Below are 16,338 nucleotides of genomic sequence, written 5' to 3' on the forward strand. Positions count from 1 at the left end.
CCCAGCCTGGATTTATGTTTGGGATTGCCCCCACCCACTCTTCTCGACACTGGAAATCCTAAAATTCACCTATCCCAGGAATTACAGTATTTGCAAAACAAAGCACTGACAACTGTTTCTGCTTGTAGAGTGTTGTTGAGATGATTGATACTTCTGTTGCCCAGCAAAGCTCCTGCTTAATAAGTGTGTAATTCTTTCTGGTCTCTTGGGAAGATATTGCTTCTTATGGGTAGGAAGTTAATGATGCTTTTATTCTCTTTATATGCAGACTGACTTTCTCTTGGTGGTGCTGAGAGATGTAGTTCAGGCATATCCTGAAATCAGAGTTATCCTCATGTCTGCCACCATCGATACCAGTATGTTTTGTGAATACTTCTTCAACTGTCCCATCGTTGAGGTCTTTGGTAGAACCTACCCCGTCCAAGGTAAATCAGTTGAACTTTCAGGAACTGCTTGAGTTTTTATCAGTCAAATACTTTAGGATTGTGGGTACAGCAAGATACACATTTCTTTTGGATTGCCATGTCTTCCAGATGTGGCCTACCATGGGCAAAGAAGTCAGTAATACTGAATCATTTCATAGCACCATTTGGTTTAAAATCACAAACAAACAATACTCCCACCACCACACCTCACTCTCCCTCATAAAAAAAACCCACAACACAAATGCCAACCTCATCCTAAAGCACCACCACTTGGAGAATGAGTTAGTAATAGTCAGGCTACAGTGTTTTAGATCAGTTGTCTGTGGTGTTAGGAATAATGGAAATAGCTTTAAATAGGCCAGTTTTAAAGAGGGGGGGTGAAAAAAAAGGTAAAAAAATTATATGCAAGTATATTGAATAGAGGAATAATCATTGGAATAGTGTGGGGATAATTCTCATGCCCTACCTGACAGGGTAGGAAGGTTTTCTCCAGTCTTGACTTCATACTCTGAAACATCACAATGATATCAGGAGAATTTCAAGAGATGATAAAAAGAATTGTGTTCCCTTGCACAGGCTTCTAGTGGTCAGTCCTGATAACCAGTGCTTGTCTGTCCTTGCAGCTTATTTTCTGGAAGATTGCATTCAGATGACTCAGTTCGTTCCTCCACCAAAGGAAAAGAAGAAGAAAGAGAAGGATGAAGAAAGTGGTGAAGATGATGATGTATGTTTGACTTTTTTAATATGAAAAAGTAAACAAGTTAGGACTCTACCTCAAGTGTAATTCAATTACATTACATTTCAGTTCATTAAACATTTTTAGCAGCTTTTGTATTTTTAATACCCAAGATTACTGTTAACTTCAGAAATAGAATTGAATTTTCTCTTTGCCTCTGTAAACAAAACATTTTTTTTGTTGTTGTTGAAGCTAAAATTCTCATGTTTTGTCAGCCTACTTCTCTTTAAAGATAGAACTGAAATGTTTTTAAAAGTGAAAACATTGGTGACCTTGGAAGAAGAAATAGATACAGAAATATGAGCTTGGTGATACCTTTTCAAGATGAAAATTTAGATGCTCTCCCTTCTCTTGCAGTTGATATTGTTAGTGTCTACATATATTGTCAAGAAACTATCACTTTGATGATACAGCTTTTAATTTGTAGGTCTGAAACTACTGTTCAGGCCGATTATTTGAAATTTTAAAAAATTATTAGTTTTACTAAGCATTTTCTTCTGCTTCTCAAGATGTTATCCCCATTTGTCTGAATGGAAGTTAAATTAGTTTGATAGCTTCCTGCTGCAAATTTGTATTGAGTTATAACTCAGTGCAATTAAATGATAATTCCATTCCTGTATTAGAAAGCTGGGGAAGCAGGACTTGGAACTGCTTATTGTGAGTCACTCTGTGAGCTGTGCCTGAGATGGTTTTCCCTGTCCACACCTCTCATTGTCCTATTTGTCTGGCCAGCCAATCTCCACAGGTTGAGTAAATTAATTTATATTATTTCTTTTGTGGTGTGGTTGGTTGGTTTGTTTGTTTGTTTGTTTTTTGTAGGCCAATTGCAACCTTATTTGCAGCGATGAATATGGCCCAGAAACAAAGCACTCCATGGCTCAGCTGAGTGAGAAAGAAACTTCTTTTGAACTCATTGAGGCCCTGCTAATTTATATCAAGACCCTGAATGTCCCAGGAGCTGTACTTGTTTTCTTGCCTGGCTGGAACTTGATATATACAATGCAGAAGCATCTAGAAATGAATCCACGCTTTGGTACGAGCAACTGTTTCTATTATATTTCATCTCTCCTATGAAGACAGGCTGAAAGAGTTGGGGCTGTTCAGCCTGGAGAAGAGAAGGCTCCAGGGAGATCTTATAGCGGCCTCCCAGTACCTGAAGGGGCTACAAGAAAGCTGGGGAAGGACTTTTCATAAGGGCAGTTAATGACAAAACAAGGGGAAATGGCTTTAAAAGCTGAAAGAGGGGAGGTTTAGATGAGATATTAGGAAGAAGTGCTTCACTATGAGGGTGGTCAGACACTGGAACAGGTTGCCCAAGGAAGTTGTGGATGCCCCCTCCCTGGAAGTGTTGAAGGCCAGGTTGGATGAGGCTTTGAGCAACCTGGTCTAGTGGAAGGTGTCCCTGCTGCTGGCAGGGGGGTTGGGACTGGATGAGCTTTAAGGTCCCTTCCAACCCAAACCATTCTATGATCTCCTTTTCCAAAGGAAGCTACTGACTGTGTAAAGATGAGACTTATCTGAGTGAGAGTGGGATTGATCCGTCATCAGAGTGGATGGGTAGAAATGATTGTTGTGCAAAGAAAAAAAAAAAAAGAGATTTACACAGTAATAGTTACTGACCTTCTTGTATTCATGTTGTAGGGGGCTACCAGTATAGAATTTTACCTCTGCATTCACAAATTCCTCTGGAGGAACAACGACGAGTGTTTGATCCTGTGCCTCCTGGAGTAACAAAAGTATGTATTGCTGACATTTTTTATAGAGATTATGCCTTTTATATGTATAACCTCTATAAAAGTTTATCTTGCAGCCCATCCTTCACTTTTTCAGACCAAATGTATTTCAATATGCATTTCCTGTTTTTTTTTAATAGGTTATTTTATCTACCAGCATCGCTGAGACTAGCATTACCATCAATGATGTGGTCTATGTTATAGACTCCTGCAAGTGAGTTCATCAAGTAACTTTTTGTCTTGTAAATCCTGTTCTTTGGAATGCAGAAAAGGTTTTCTGAACACACAGAACTGCCTTGTGTTCCCATAGTCACAGAGCTGAATTGGAGGACTCTTAACTCACTCCAGACAGATTGGCATTGTCTTTAGCCGTCCCAACACAGTTACAAACCACGCTGGCATTTCAGTGGGCTGGTTTTGATCAGCTGCATTCTCGCTGGCACTATTCATGGGAGGTGTCACTGGGTCTTCATGCGGATTTGAAATATGTCATCTGCCAAATGAATGTTCCAAACACTCAGTGTATAGCTGATGGGAAAGAGGAAGATGTGTGTAGTCTGTTACAGATCCTGTCTTGCTGTGTGTGCTCTCTGAGTAAATGACATGTAGGGAATCTCATTAATTGTGTGGGAATTTTCAGCTTTTGAGGCAGTTCTGAAAACTTCCTTCTGTGTATAGCTTGGGGCAATGATTTATAAAGAGTATGATACTTCAGCTTCCAGATAGATTCCTCACTAGCCAAAGCTTAGCTGGTCAAATAGGGATGATTCCTCACTAGCCAAAGCTTAGCCAGTCAGACGGAGGTGGTTTGCTTCCTAAAAGCAGCGTGGCTGCATAAAAGAACTGATTTGGCAGGACTTCAGATGAAGAACATCTTGAGTTTGTTTTTGTTTTTGTTTCCTGCAACAGACAAAAGGTGAAGCTGTTCACTGCCCATAATAACATGACAAACTATGCCACAGTCTGGGCATCAAAAACGAATTTGGAGCAGCGGAAAGGAAGAGCTGGACGTGTGCGTGCTGGGTTTTGTTTCCATTTGTGCAGCAGAGCTCGCTTTGAAAGGTGAGACTGTGCTCTTTTAGAAATAAAATAATCTCAGAGACTTCTCCCAGAACCAATTCTGATCAAACTGGGGAAATAATTTCAGAAAGCACAGAGAGGAGATGCATCAAGTCAGTTCACTGAAATTGCTGGAGATCTGCATTCTTTTGCTTAATAGAAATTACATATGTTTACATGCTTCTTACCCATAGCAGGAGGTGGACAACTACGTGATGATTTTATTGTTGAGAACTTCACTGCTACCTATAGAACCTCTCAGGAGAAAAATAACACTGCTTGGGAATCGAGACAAGGCAGGAAAGAGCTCTGGAATGAGGACAGGGCTCTAGCCTGCCTTCAAACATTGCGGGCCCTTCACACCTTCACTTAACAGGCAGTTTTGTCATGAAAGAGGTAAAAAGCAGAGAGGACAGATGTTCCTGTTCCATGCATCCCTGCTGCTGAAACTTCTGACCTCGTCTGTCTGCCAAGCTGTTTCTCAGTTGCCAGAGCCACGGAAATCTTTTTGCTGGTTGCGGAAGTCTGCACAGCTGTTAGAGTCAGTGTTTGATCTCTCTCATAAAAGTTTCAGTACCCCTTTCTCACATAGTGGTTAGAGCATAGCTGTGTTTGATGTTCAGCTTTTGGTAACCTCTGAAAGCTTGAGGTTATCAAAAACTTTCCTGAAATTGCTGAGATTTATTTAGATCTGCTGTCTAGTACAGTGGAGTGATTTTAATTAAGAATTTTTGACAGTGAACTGATTTTAGGCTACTGAAGTGATCATGGGACTTCATGCCTTTAAAGTTACCTTCCTTCAAAGAATATAAAATCAAAATGCACTAGTGCCATGGTGCCTAGGAAGGGAAGAGTGTTTGGGAACTTGTGCAGATCATCTTTTGAGGGAGACTGTCTGAATCTGGTGCTGACTGAATCTGGGTATCTGTTCAAGGTGTTTTAAAACCTTTTCTAGCTGTCTTTTGCTTGGTGCAGTCATTCCTAGGAGTTCCTATTTCAACCAGCACGCTAAAGGCTCGCTAATGGTACTGTGCTGAAGACTTAAGAGCTCTCTCTGTTCCCATCAGATCTTATTCCTACCAGAAAAAAACACCTTTGGAAAGCATCCAGCAAAAATACTTACTCTTCTTAGTGATCAAAGCAGAAATGTGCACGTGGGGTTGGGTGGTTTGGAGTTGATAGAAGGGCCCATAGAGAAGGCCCATAGGTAAGGCAGACTGAAAGCAGGTTGTGTCTCAGGAGTGGAAGACTTTAGCAACGTAGGAGATGATTGTAAGGGGGAAAGTGTGGGGCTGGACACAACCATGCTGTGAATTGGGGGCTGCAGCCATACGACTCTGTACGTGGTCAGCCTGTGGTAGAAACCCACACAGGGTGGTGGTGATGTGAGGGCTGTGCCCTCTGTGTGTTTCCAATGTACATTTACCCTGAGGTGAGAACTGAGAGGAACAGAAGATAAATTCTGGTAGAAGAGCCCAAGTTCCAGGAGCACAGTGAGAGCTGCTGGGCTGGCTGGGAGACAGGATTGGCTTTGGAGGGCGATAGTTGATGCTGATGGAATGACCCATGATGGTGATGAAAGTGAGTGTTGAGAAAAATGTGGGCTCATTTTTTTTTTTTTCTTTTCCCCTTCATTCCAGACTTCAAACTCACATGACACCCGAAATGTTTCGAACACCACTTCATGAAATTGCTTTGAGCATCAAATTGCTGCGACTGGGAGGAATCGGTCAGTTTTTGGCCAAAGCAATAGAACCACCACCTTTGGATGCGGTGATTGAAGCAGAACGCACGCTCAGAGGTATCGTTGCCTGTCCACAAGATTGTACCTTAATGAAGCTGACTCCAAGTGATTTCCCATGTGTAGCAATCACTTCCAAACTGCTTTAACATCTCCCTGGTTAGCTTGTTTGTGTAGTAGCACGCTGTCTGACACAGCAAGGTGTTTCCTGGATGCATCGCGTGGGTGGCAGCGTCTTCTTGCAGCTGAAGAAATATTTGAATTCCCAAGTGGAGTGTCATTTCTTTAAGAAACCTGAGCCTTCAAACTGAAGGCTTGTTTTGTTATTTTATCAGTAACTTCTGCTAGCTTCCAACTTCCTGTTTTCCAGCTGTGGCACTGCTCTGTATGACACACACTCAGTCCAGTGCCTAAGGCATCTACAAAACTCCTGTCAAACTACCAAAGCAGAGGATTTGTGGGCTTCTTGTGCAATTACTGTGTTCTACAGTGTGCTGACTCAAGATCTAAGTATTTTGTCAAGTAATTAAATCTCCAGTTTATGAATATCAGTATCCTCCTAAAACAGGAGAAACTGAGGTGGGGGTTAAGCCATCTCCCCAGTTTCTTCAAGGAACTAGCTGGAATATGAGTAAAATGAAGCAGAAAGGAACCCTGAATTTATGCTTTGGATTTAAAGCAGTGATCCCAAACCTCAGCATGCTTTGCAAAAGCATTTCTTAAAATTTCTAAGAACTGAAATATCTGTTTGATTGATGATTTTATGAAAAAAAATTATGAAAAGAGATGACATTGCTTGTATGCAGCAGGGAGACCAGAATGAAAAACATAGCTAGAGATGTATGTAATTGAGTTTAATGACTTTATGATCTTCAAATTGTTAGTGCTTTTCTTACGCTGCAGATTTGAGCTGCAAAGCTGGGGAGAAGGCAGGTGTTTTCAGCATTAACACCAAAGGGGTGTTTCTGAGGGGGGCCACCATTTCCTGAATAGCCTGTGACATTGTTCAGGGGGTGGGTGTGTGTACTATTAGTATTTTTTTAGGGTGGTGAGACATGCTATTCTTCAAAATACTCTTTAGGCTTTTGAGTTCAATAGGTAATAAGAAAAAAGGATTTGATAGTGGCTAAGGAGTCCTTTAGTTGTTGACTTTCCCATTTAATCACTGAGGCTACAAAGCTTTTTTAAATGTAAAACTCTAGTTATGTTGAAGTTTCTCAAAGTAGTCTGTAAATAAAATACATGAACTATAAGTTTGCATTTTTCATTTATATCCTAAAAGGGTTTTTAAAGATGACACTTGTATTGTTTTTTTCTTTATCATGCAAACTTAAAAAGAGTTTTATCAAGTAGAATTTAATGGTTATGGCCAAATGGCTGATAAGTTAAGGAGACTCATGAGACCCTTCAGTCAGGACAGCAAACAGCCACAGACACTTGTGTCACTTTACTGCTGACAATGGTTTGATGGCTCCGGGGATGAGCTCAGGCAGTAACTTGTCGGTGATGGAAGGAGAGAAAGGCAGGCAGAGCCTCATGGAAGAGAGAGTTTGTGGTGGTTCCTGTTTGAGAACAGAGGGTTCTGTGATTTGGCAGTTGCGATGAAGACTCTACGGATGGCTGAGGCAGGGCTGCTTTGATTTTGATGAGGCAGAAATTAGTTTAGATCAGTTGTAACAAATATAGGGACTTGCAAAAAAAGTTTAATAGTGTGAGAGAAGTGTGTATAGAAGCAAACTAATGACAAATGGAAAAATATGTATGTGAATGAATTGGTAATTATTTTAATTGCGGAGGAGGTGGTAAAACATCTGTAAAGCTAAAGTAAAATTTATTTGACCTCAGACTAGTTTTGAAAATCAGGTTGGCATTATGGTAAACAACATTAAACTTAAAATCTAGTTTTATAGGTTCTATTTAATAATTAAATAGATGCTATATTCTATTAAAATATAAGTTCTATTTAAACACAATTATTAAAATTCTGAATTTCTTACCTAAGGGTTTTTGGGATTAGATAACCATCTTTGATAATAAGAGATCTTGTTTCAGAGCTTGATGCCCTGGATTCCAACGATGAGTTGACACCTCTTGGAAGAATCCTAGCCAAACTCCCCATTGAGCCTCGGCTTGGCAAGATGATGATAATGGGCTGTATCTTTTAGTAAGTTTAGTAGTCTCAGTCATGTTTTCCTTGTTTCTCTGAGTTCCTGAGCCTCTAAATGTGCACTCTACAAGAGACAAAACAATACATCCTGAGGAGCAATAAATGCTACAACTGGGGATAGGAAACTGAATATTCCTGAGAGCAGGGGATAAATAACTTACAGTATAGGGACTAAAGTTGTCATGGAATTCAGGGTTAACTGCAGGAGAGCAGCGAAGGTGAATTAAGAGTAGGACACGAAATACTTTAGTGGTGAGCTGGAAGTGGGGAGATGTGAAATTGGACACCTAGATAAGAAGAAAATGGATCCCTGTGTGTTGCTTTAGCAGAAGTGAAGATCAGTTATTTGTAACTGTGGTGGCTGTAGGGTCCTTTTCACCAGAAGAAGATGGTGTATGGATGTTGGGAGGGGGAGGGAAGATAGGCAAAGGGCTTGTGGACACTTGCTGTTGTGAAAGAACTGGGACTGGAGCTAATTTAACATCCACTTCCAGGGAGGTGTTTGTGTGAAGAACTCTGGTAGATAAGGGCCAAATTACTGAGGTCTCTAGCAGAGAAGTTTTTACTAATATCAACAACTTCTGGCAGCAGTTCTGTGAATAAACCCCATCCTGATCGCTTTTGTGGTTTCTTAACAGCGTGGGAGATGCCGTCTGTACCATCTCTGCAGCCACCTGTTTCCCTGAACCTTTCATCAATGAAGGCAAACGCCTGGGTTACGTCCATAGGAATTTTGCTGGGAACAGGTTTTCAGATCATGTTGCTTTGCTCTCTGTCTTCCAAGCCTGGGATGATGCAAGGTATATTGTCTTGGCACAAAACTTGATGAGAAGTTATGGGTGACTCGGGGTGAGAAGCTTTGTGACCAGGCTAGTTACATCAGCTAGACTGTTGCACTTCTCCTTTTCTTGAACAGATTTCTAATTGACTCTGTTTGGTTTTGGTTTTTTTTAGAATGGGTGGTGAAGAAGCAGAAAAAAGATTTTGTGAACACAAAAGACTCAGCATGGCTACTCTTCGAATGACTTGGGAAGCAAAAGTCCAGCTGAAGGAAATACTTATTAATTCTGGCTTCCCTGAAGGTGATTCTGCTTGGACATAGTAATGTAATGGTTGCATTTTTCATCCAGAGATGAGAAATAAATAATACACAAGATAATCTGTGATGAACACACAAGCACAGAGGCCTATAGTGGATTTACCATAAAGCTCTTCTGCTTTTACAGCTGCATTCACATGAAATTTTAGTGCTGTCTCATTCTCTCATAGTTGTCTAAAACCAGAGAATTTGTGATGGCTGTGGTGCAGTCTCAGGAGATTTTGGAGGCTGAAGTTAGGGTTTGCAGGATTAAAAATTTATTAAGTAATTGTCCTGAGAGAATTACCTCCCCGATTTTCTTTCTTCTTCACTTGTTGCATTTCCAAAATGCGCTGTGCTGCGCTTCCCCTCTCCTTTTCATTAGCCTTAGGGGGTCTGTGTGATCTAAACAGTGTGCTGTGTGCCCTGTGATTTTCTGGGTTTGTGCTGCAGGAGGCCGTGCAGTATTATTATATTATTGCATATTATATCATTATATTATTTCATATTATTCAGTTTTCTAAGGAAAAAACATAAATTCTTAAACTTGACTAGGTTCTGAATTTGCCTAATGTTCCTGAGGGGCTTGCTCAGTTAAATGGCATGGCTGCCTGGATTCAGCAGATGTTCATCTCCCTCTCTTTTTTTTTAAATTCTTTTAATTTTTTCTCTTTATGCTGCTAGGATCATTGCTGCATTTATCTTTAACTTTCTTTCTGGGCAAGATGACCTGAAAACAAGCCACCAGAGACTCTGGGGAGGTTTGTAACAAATAAACTAATGAAAACATCCATTCTGACCTCCCCCAAAAGATCTGTCTCCAAAACAAATGACAGGAAACACACTGTGGTACAGCACATTCTGGGCAAGCCCCTCTCTCCTTGTTTTTGAAGAGCTTGGGAGAGAAAAATATCTCTTTGTAGTAGTATTTTTCAGCTTTTTGCTGTCCATGAGCAAATTGAGAACTGAATGTAGCACTGAAATGCTTTGAGTGCAGAGGTCATTTGAGAACAGATTGACATCTACCAGTTGATTGAATCAGAAAACCCATTGATCCAACTCTGCTCTGCTGTCCTACATGACCTGTGGGTACAAGCCAGTCTTCTGTTCTCTGTCAACAGAATGTTTGGTGACTCAACCGTTTAACAACACTGGACCAGATAATAATCTGGATGTTGTAATCTCCCTGCTTGCTTTTGGGGTCTACCCCAATGTCTGCTACCACAAGGAGAAGAGGAAGATTCTTACCACTGAGGGGCACAACGCACTCATCCACAAGTCATCTGTCAACTGCCCATTCAGCAGCCAGGACATCAAGTATCCATCACCTTTCTTTGTTTTTGGAGAAAAGGTAAAGGCTTTGGATTTCTTCTTGATCATGTGCTGCCAGGTTGTCCCAGAGGCTCTTTTTGGTAAAAAAGCTGTAAGAAAAGAAGACACACTGGGTGGTGTTCAGCTTGTTTTGGGTTTTTTGGTTTAGTTTGTTTGTTTTTGCAGAGAGTGAACCTCGTGTGATCGTGGTGTCACTCAGCCTTTGCAGTAACTTTCAATCAGCCAGTTTCAGTAGCAGTAGAGGTTTTAGCTGCATAGACAGTTCCTGTGAGCATTGTGGAAACAGCCAGGTCATAGAGAAAGATCTAAATTAGTATCTTCTTTTAGAGATTGCTTTAGGAGCTCTTCCATACTGCTTAGGCACTAGAGAATTTCTGCCCTTGTCACTTCTGCTACTTGTGCATCCAGAGAGAAAACAAACCCGTAATGTGGCAGTGGCGTGCTCCCTTTCTGCCAGGTAGGTAGTTTGTCATCTCCTGAGGACAACTCCCAGTTGCCAAGCATCTCAGAAAAACCCTGAGGTGCCTTCCCCAGAGTCCCTGTAACCTTTTCCTCCATCCCTTTAATTTTGTGTGCTCAGCACACATGTACATACATGTTCATGTGCACTTAACCCCTGCGTGCTCTCACATGCTCCAGCGATGGCCACCATGAATGCAACTGCTCCTGCTCACCCTTCTTTTAAGGTACACATGTAGGCAGTGCCTTTGGGTAGGACATAGCCAGGAGATACTTGTGCTGCCTGCCCACACTTACTCCAGCGCAGCCATGGGGAGGCCCTGATATGCTCTGTCACCTGTTGTTGAAACCAGCTCTGCACAACACCAGAGTTCCTTCTGCCTGGGAGATGCTGTAAAGATGTTTTTGAGAATAAGCACTGAATTAGCAAGGCCCCTTGCTGTAAGGAGAGCCTCTTAAGATCTTATAGCAGAGGTGTTGGTCGACAGCTGGCTGAACATGCGTCAGCAGAGTGCCCAGGTGGCCAAGAAGGCCAACAGCATCCTGGCCTGGATCAGCAATAGTGTGGCCAGTAGGACCAGGGAAATTCTCTTACCCCTGTACTGGGCGCTGGTGAGGCTGCACCTCGAGTGCTGGGTTCATTGTTGGGCCCCTGACTCCAAGAAGGACATGGAGGTGCTGGAGCGTGTCCAGAGAAGGGAACGGAGCTGGGGAAGGGTCTGGAGCACAAGTGTGCTGAGTTCCCTTGTGGCTGAGGGAACTGGGGGTGTTGAGCCTGGAGAAAAGGAGGCTGAGGGGAGACCTTCTGGCTCTGTCCAACTTCCTGAAAGGAGGGTGGGGAGAGGTGGGGGTGGGTCTGTTCAACCAAGGACCAAGGGACAGGACAAGAGGAAATGGACTCCAGTTGTGCCCAGGGCAGTTGAGATGGGATGTGAGGAAGAATTTCTTTGCTGGAAGGGTTCTGAGGCATTGGAAGGGGTTGCCCAGGGCAGTGGTGGAGTCCCCATCCCTGGAGGGACTGAAGAGTCGTGTAGACATAGTGCTGAGGGACATGGGTTAGTCGGGGACTTGTCAGTGTTGGGTTCATGATTGGACTTGATGATCTTGCAGGTCTTTTCCAATCCAGGCAATTCTGGGACTCTGTGATGCTGTAGAGGTTTCTTTTTGTCACGTTGTCTACACTGGTTAGGTCAGAATTAGTTTATGCTGATTTTTTTTATCCTCAGTCCTTTTTGCTGACGTGCAACACTTTAGTAATGGCAAATAATCCATTTAATTGGTAATCAGTGGAATTGTGACTCTTCTGGGTGCTGGCTGGGGGCTCAGCTTGATACTCGGGATTTCCAGGTACGCAGTTCCATGCTGTGGTGAGGCTTTGCCTCTCTTCACCCTTTATGACAGGATGTCAAGTGGGCCAGAGCTTTGATCTGCCTCCAACTACCTCTGTGAAGTGAGCTCCCCTAAAAAGACCAAAGGACTTTGAACTCCAAAAGCGGTGTTTTATTAAACCAAAATACGTACGGGAAACTAAGAGAGACTGAGATGGTGGCTTTGGAGTGGCTAAGACAGCGACTGGGAGAGAGTGAGGTGAAGGATTTCTGTGCAGCTCTCTCCCCAACCATCACCTACTGGCCAGAAGAAACTTTCTGAGGTCTGGTTGCCCGTTTCCAGCTGCTCTTGGCAGCCTCTCTCTGACCTGCAAGTTCAACACTCCTCATCGTGGCTGTTTTTCTGCCACAGTTTCCAGCTTCTGGCAGCTTCTCTCTTTTGATTATGTGTGGTATCTTCCAGGCAGGAGCAAATCTTCTTCCTGAGGATAAGCAAGTACAACAGACTCTGCCTGTCATACTCCTGTGTGAAAGGAAGGAGGGAGGGAGGCAGCTGGCAGGGTGGGAGGCCGAGATCCCAAGTACCACTCTTCAGCTTCTCTTTAAGATGAAGAGCTGTGGCCCATGTTCAGTGCTGTTATCTCCGGCTTGGGGCAGATGGTTTGTCACTGTCCAAGTGCTCACTTAGAGTACGAGCCTCAGGTCTTGTTTCTAGAAGGTGACAAAGCAAGCTGGTGGCATGGATGTGTAGCAGCTCCCACTCGTGTGTGTAGGACCCTACTAAAGAAGCAGCGTGAGGTTTTCACCGCAGCCCCAGCGATGCTAAAGGTGGGAGGATAACTCAGCTGTGCCTGGGGCACTTTTAGGTTGACCAAGCACGAGGTGGCTCTTGCAAAGTGTCGGCTGCACGATTGCAGACGTGCAGTCATGGAAAAACAGATGCTTTTTGGTGGCAGGTAGTTTGTGGTGTTTCTTTACACCAGCAGCGCTGAATCCCTGTACACATCAGCCCAGCGTTCAGTTTTGTATGCGTGTGCGCTCCCGGAATTTCCTAACATTATACCTAGATTTTTTTGAGGTGTTGTTTTTTCCTTTTAAAAATTTCTCTGGTTTCAGAGGCCAGAGGAAGGTGTGGGGATGTGTTTTCCATTTCAAGAGTCGTATTCCTCTTCCACCTGCAGATTCGAACGCGAGCCATCTCTGCCAAAGCAATGACCTTGGTCAGCCCACTCCAGCTGCTTCTCTTTGCCTCCAAGAAAGTCCTGTCGGACGGGGAGCTCATTTTGGTCGATGACTGGTATGGATCTCCTTGGTGCTGGTGATGGTCAGGTCTGTGAAAAAACACAGACTGAGGGGGGGTGGCTGCTAACACAGACATCAGTCCCTTCAGAATAGGAGCCCTGGAGCGAGCTGTGCGCTGCTACAGAGTCACTGTGAGGGCATTACCTTTGTTTCCCATGAGGAAGGGAGAGGTTTATGTTGGCAACACTGTTCTGTGCAGAGTATCTGCCTAAATCCAAAACACCATACCAGGCACTTTACATAAAAACTTCTGGTTTGTTCCCCTTTAACTGGAAGGTGAATAAGAGGTCCTATGTATTTTGGACCTCCTCTTCAGACAGAGGCTGAGGAAACCTTGTTTTTAATTCTCAAAACACAGCTTGGCACGAGAAGTGGTTGCCTCTGGCAGCACACATTTTATGACCATGACCAAATACCATCTGGATGTCTTTTTTTTTCCCCCCTTGGTCAGTAAAATGGAAGTGAAGAATTGCTTAAGCTTAATTCCCTAATATTTTTGAGGGTGGCCTGGAGCTTTCAAAATCTTGAGGAGCCTCATGTTTTTTGTTAACTTTCTGTTTTTGTATCTTTCTGTTTTGACGCTAGGGGTTATGAATTGGTGTTGTCTGAGTCTGTTAAATCTCAAATTTAAATGGAAAGATAGTTATGTTTTAACCATGTCAAATGTTAAGGATCTTTCAAATTTGCCTCCTGAGTTTCACACCCCTTCACTGACAAATTAGAACTTCAAAGATGAGGAGATAGATTTTTGGGCTCAGTGTGTGCAGCACTCAATGAAAAGCCACTCTACAGAACATCTTACGTCCCAGGTTGTGTCCTAGAAGTCATGATACATCTGATACCCTTCTTTGTGCTGTAGGATCAAGCTGAAGATGCCCCACAACGCGGCTGCCTGCATCACCGCTTTGCGTGCCGCCATGGAGGCTCTTGTTGTGGAAGTGACCAAAGATCCTGGGATCATTCAGCAGCTGGACCCAGCGCACGAGCGAATGCTGAACGCGATCCGCCAGCTCTCCAGGCCGTCAGCCGCAGGCATCGGCCTCATGGCTGCCCAGGCAAGGTGAGCTCGGCTCCCTCGGCTCGTGCAGTCGGAGCTCTGGGGCCAGGAGCGCTCACCACCTCTGCTCCCAAGGACACCAAGAGCCTGAGCAGAGCAGGTCAGAGCTGTCAGCTCCACTTCTAACTCTCCAGAGCTAAAATCACCAGGAGAGTCTTGTCCCGCATGGACAGGAGCTTCAGGCTTTTGCTACAAAGCCAATAGTCTGAGTGGATGTAAAACTGTCACGTTCAAAGTCTGATGTAGACAGATCACCACCTGTTTCCACAGGAAGGACAAGCTGCTCTCGGGAGTAAAAGCTGTCATTGCCTCTTCCAAAACACAATGACTTTTACAGAAAAGATAATCCAGATTTATTTTGGGCAAACCTATTCATCTCTGTCTCTGGAAAGAAAACAAGTGTTTGGCTCCTCTTGCACCTCTCCATGCCCCTTGTTTTCCTGTCTTGCTTCTGAAGCAAAGAAAAATGAAAACACCCGTGAGCTGTTGGTAATTTAAGGATCAAAACAAAGAGCAGCTTTAGATGTACAATTCACTGTGTTTTGCAAGGAGCAAAATAAAGATCACTGAGATGAGTGATCTCATAGACAGGACCGGGGCTCCCTGCACATTAGTGTGAGCTGGAGAACAGGTTGGCTAGAGAAGCTGTGGCTGCTCCTCCCTGGAAGTGTTCTCGGCCAGGTTGGATGAGGCTTTGAGCAACCTGGTCTAGTGGAAGGTGTCCCTGCTGATGGCAGGGGGGTTGGAACTGGGTGAGCTTTAAGGAACCTTCCAACCCAAACCAGTCTGTGATTCTAAGTGGGATTGAGGGGGAACTTTCCATCCCGGGTGCAGACCTGGCTGAGATTCAGAGGAGGGACTGCTCGTGTGGCACATCGGGCCGTTCCCAGCTGTCTGTGCTGAAGTGGGAAAGGTGCAAAAGTGCAACTGGAATTCAAGTATCCTGTTCTGTTAACAAAACAGAGGCATCTTAACTGACTGTCTGGGCAATTGATTATTCCTGTAATATTTTTTTAAAGAAATGGAATCCATAAGATTGTGTCTCAAGTGTGTGATGTTTCTCTTTGCCAGGTTCGGTGACGGTCCTCGCCCCCCCAAAATGCCTCGCTACGACAATGGAGGTGGCCTCAGAGGCTGGGGCGGTTACCCGCGTGGCTCTGGCTACAGAGGGAGAGGCTACGGGGGCTACAGCTACTCGGGCAGGCGCTCCGGAGGGAGAGGATACCAAGGTAGCCCGGGGAGAGGCTATGGAGGTGGGGGAGGCTATCGAGGAGGAGGGTACGGAGGGGCAGGCGGTGGCTACAGAGGAGGCTGCAGGGACGCGGGGAGGGGCGGCTGGTAGCGACGGGGGTTTGGTGATGTCTTCCCGTGTTTCTCTCCCCAATCCCTCCCTTGCCGTGACCCGTCTGCAGTTTCAGTCCCTTAGTCCAGGTACAGCTCTGTAACATAGCCTGCCCCCAGGGAATTCACTGCAAGTTGTACAATTTGATTCTTAATAAAGAGTGTGTTTTTAACGACTTACCTGCTCTATGTGTGATTTTGGATTTAGATTTTGAGGCCATCTGTGTCGTTAGTTTTGGTTGTAGGATGTATGAGGAATTCTGAGGTGACCTTTTCGGTGTCTAAAGCCATTCTCTGGCAAAAAAAAATTTCAAATGGCAGAACTTGGGCTCTTTGTTGTTGAATAAACGGTGCAAGCAGGCCTTGCTGCAGTGGTTTCGTGTCTGTGCCAGGCAGCGCTTGGCTCCTCTGCAGCCGGCCCCGTGCCGTGTTACACCTCCTGGCACAGCAGCTGCTGAGCTCTGCTGCTGATCCAGATCATGCAGGAACACGGATTGCTGTTATCCAAGACTGGAGTGATGCTGGTGCTCTCTGCAGAACCTGAAGCCATCTCCAGAGTGTGAGCTGTGCCCTTCATGAG

At 44.1% G+C, this 16,338-nt stretch overlaps 1 protein-coding gene across 1 annotated transcript; it reads left to right on the forward strand.

Moving 5' to 3' along the window:
- Positions 1-268: 268 nt before the first annotated feature.
- Positions 269-15,759, forward strand: DHX9 (DExH-box helicase 9; the record flags this gene model as incomplete). Its single annotated transcript, XM_029085092.1, has 14 exons — positions 269-425; positions 1,049-1,149; positions 1,981-2,194; positions 2,803-2,897; positions 3,035-3,108; positions 3,804-3,956; positions 5,594-5,754; positions 7,747-7,858; positions 8,500-8,661; positions 8,816-8,943; positions 10,061-10,290; positions 13,240-13,355; positions 14,220-14,420; positions 15,489-15,759. Coding segments are annotated over 14 exons (2,175 nt in total), but the record flags the coding sequence as incomplete, so codon positions are not given.
- Between the last annotated feature and the right edge of the window lie 579 nt (positions 15,760-16,338).

The sequence above is a fragment of the Antrostomus carolinensis genome, unplaced genomic scaffold (genome assembly GCF_000700745.2).
Source record: "Antrostomus carolinensis isolate BGI_N321 unplaced genomic scaffold, ASM70074v2 scaffold18555, whole genome shotgun sequence".
Taxonomy (NCBI): domain Eukaryota; kingdom Metazoa; phylum Chordata; class Aves; order Caprimulgiformes; family Caprimulgidae; genus Antrostomus; species Antrostomus carolinensis.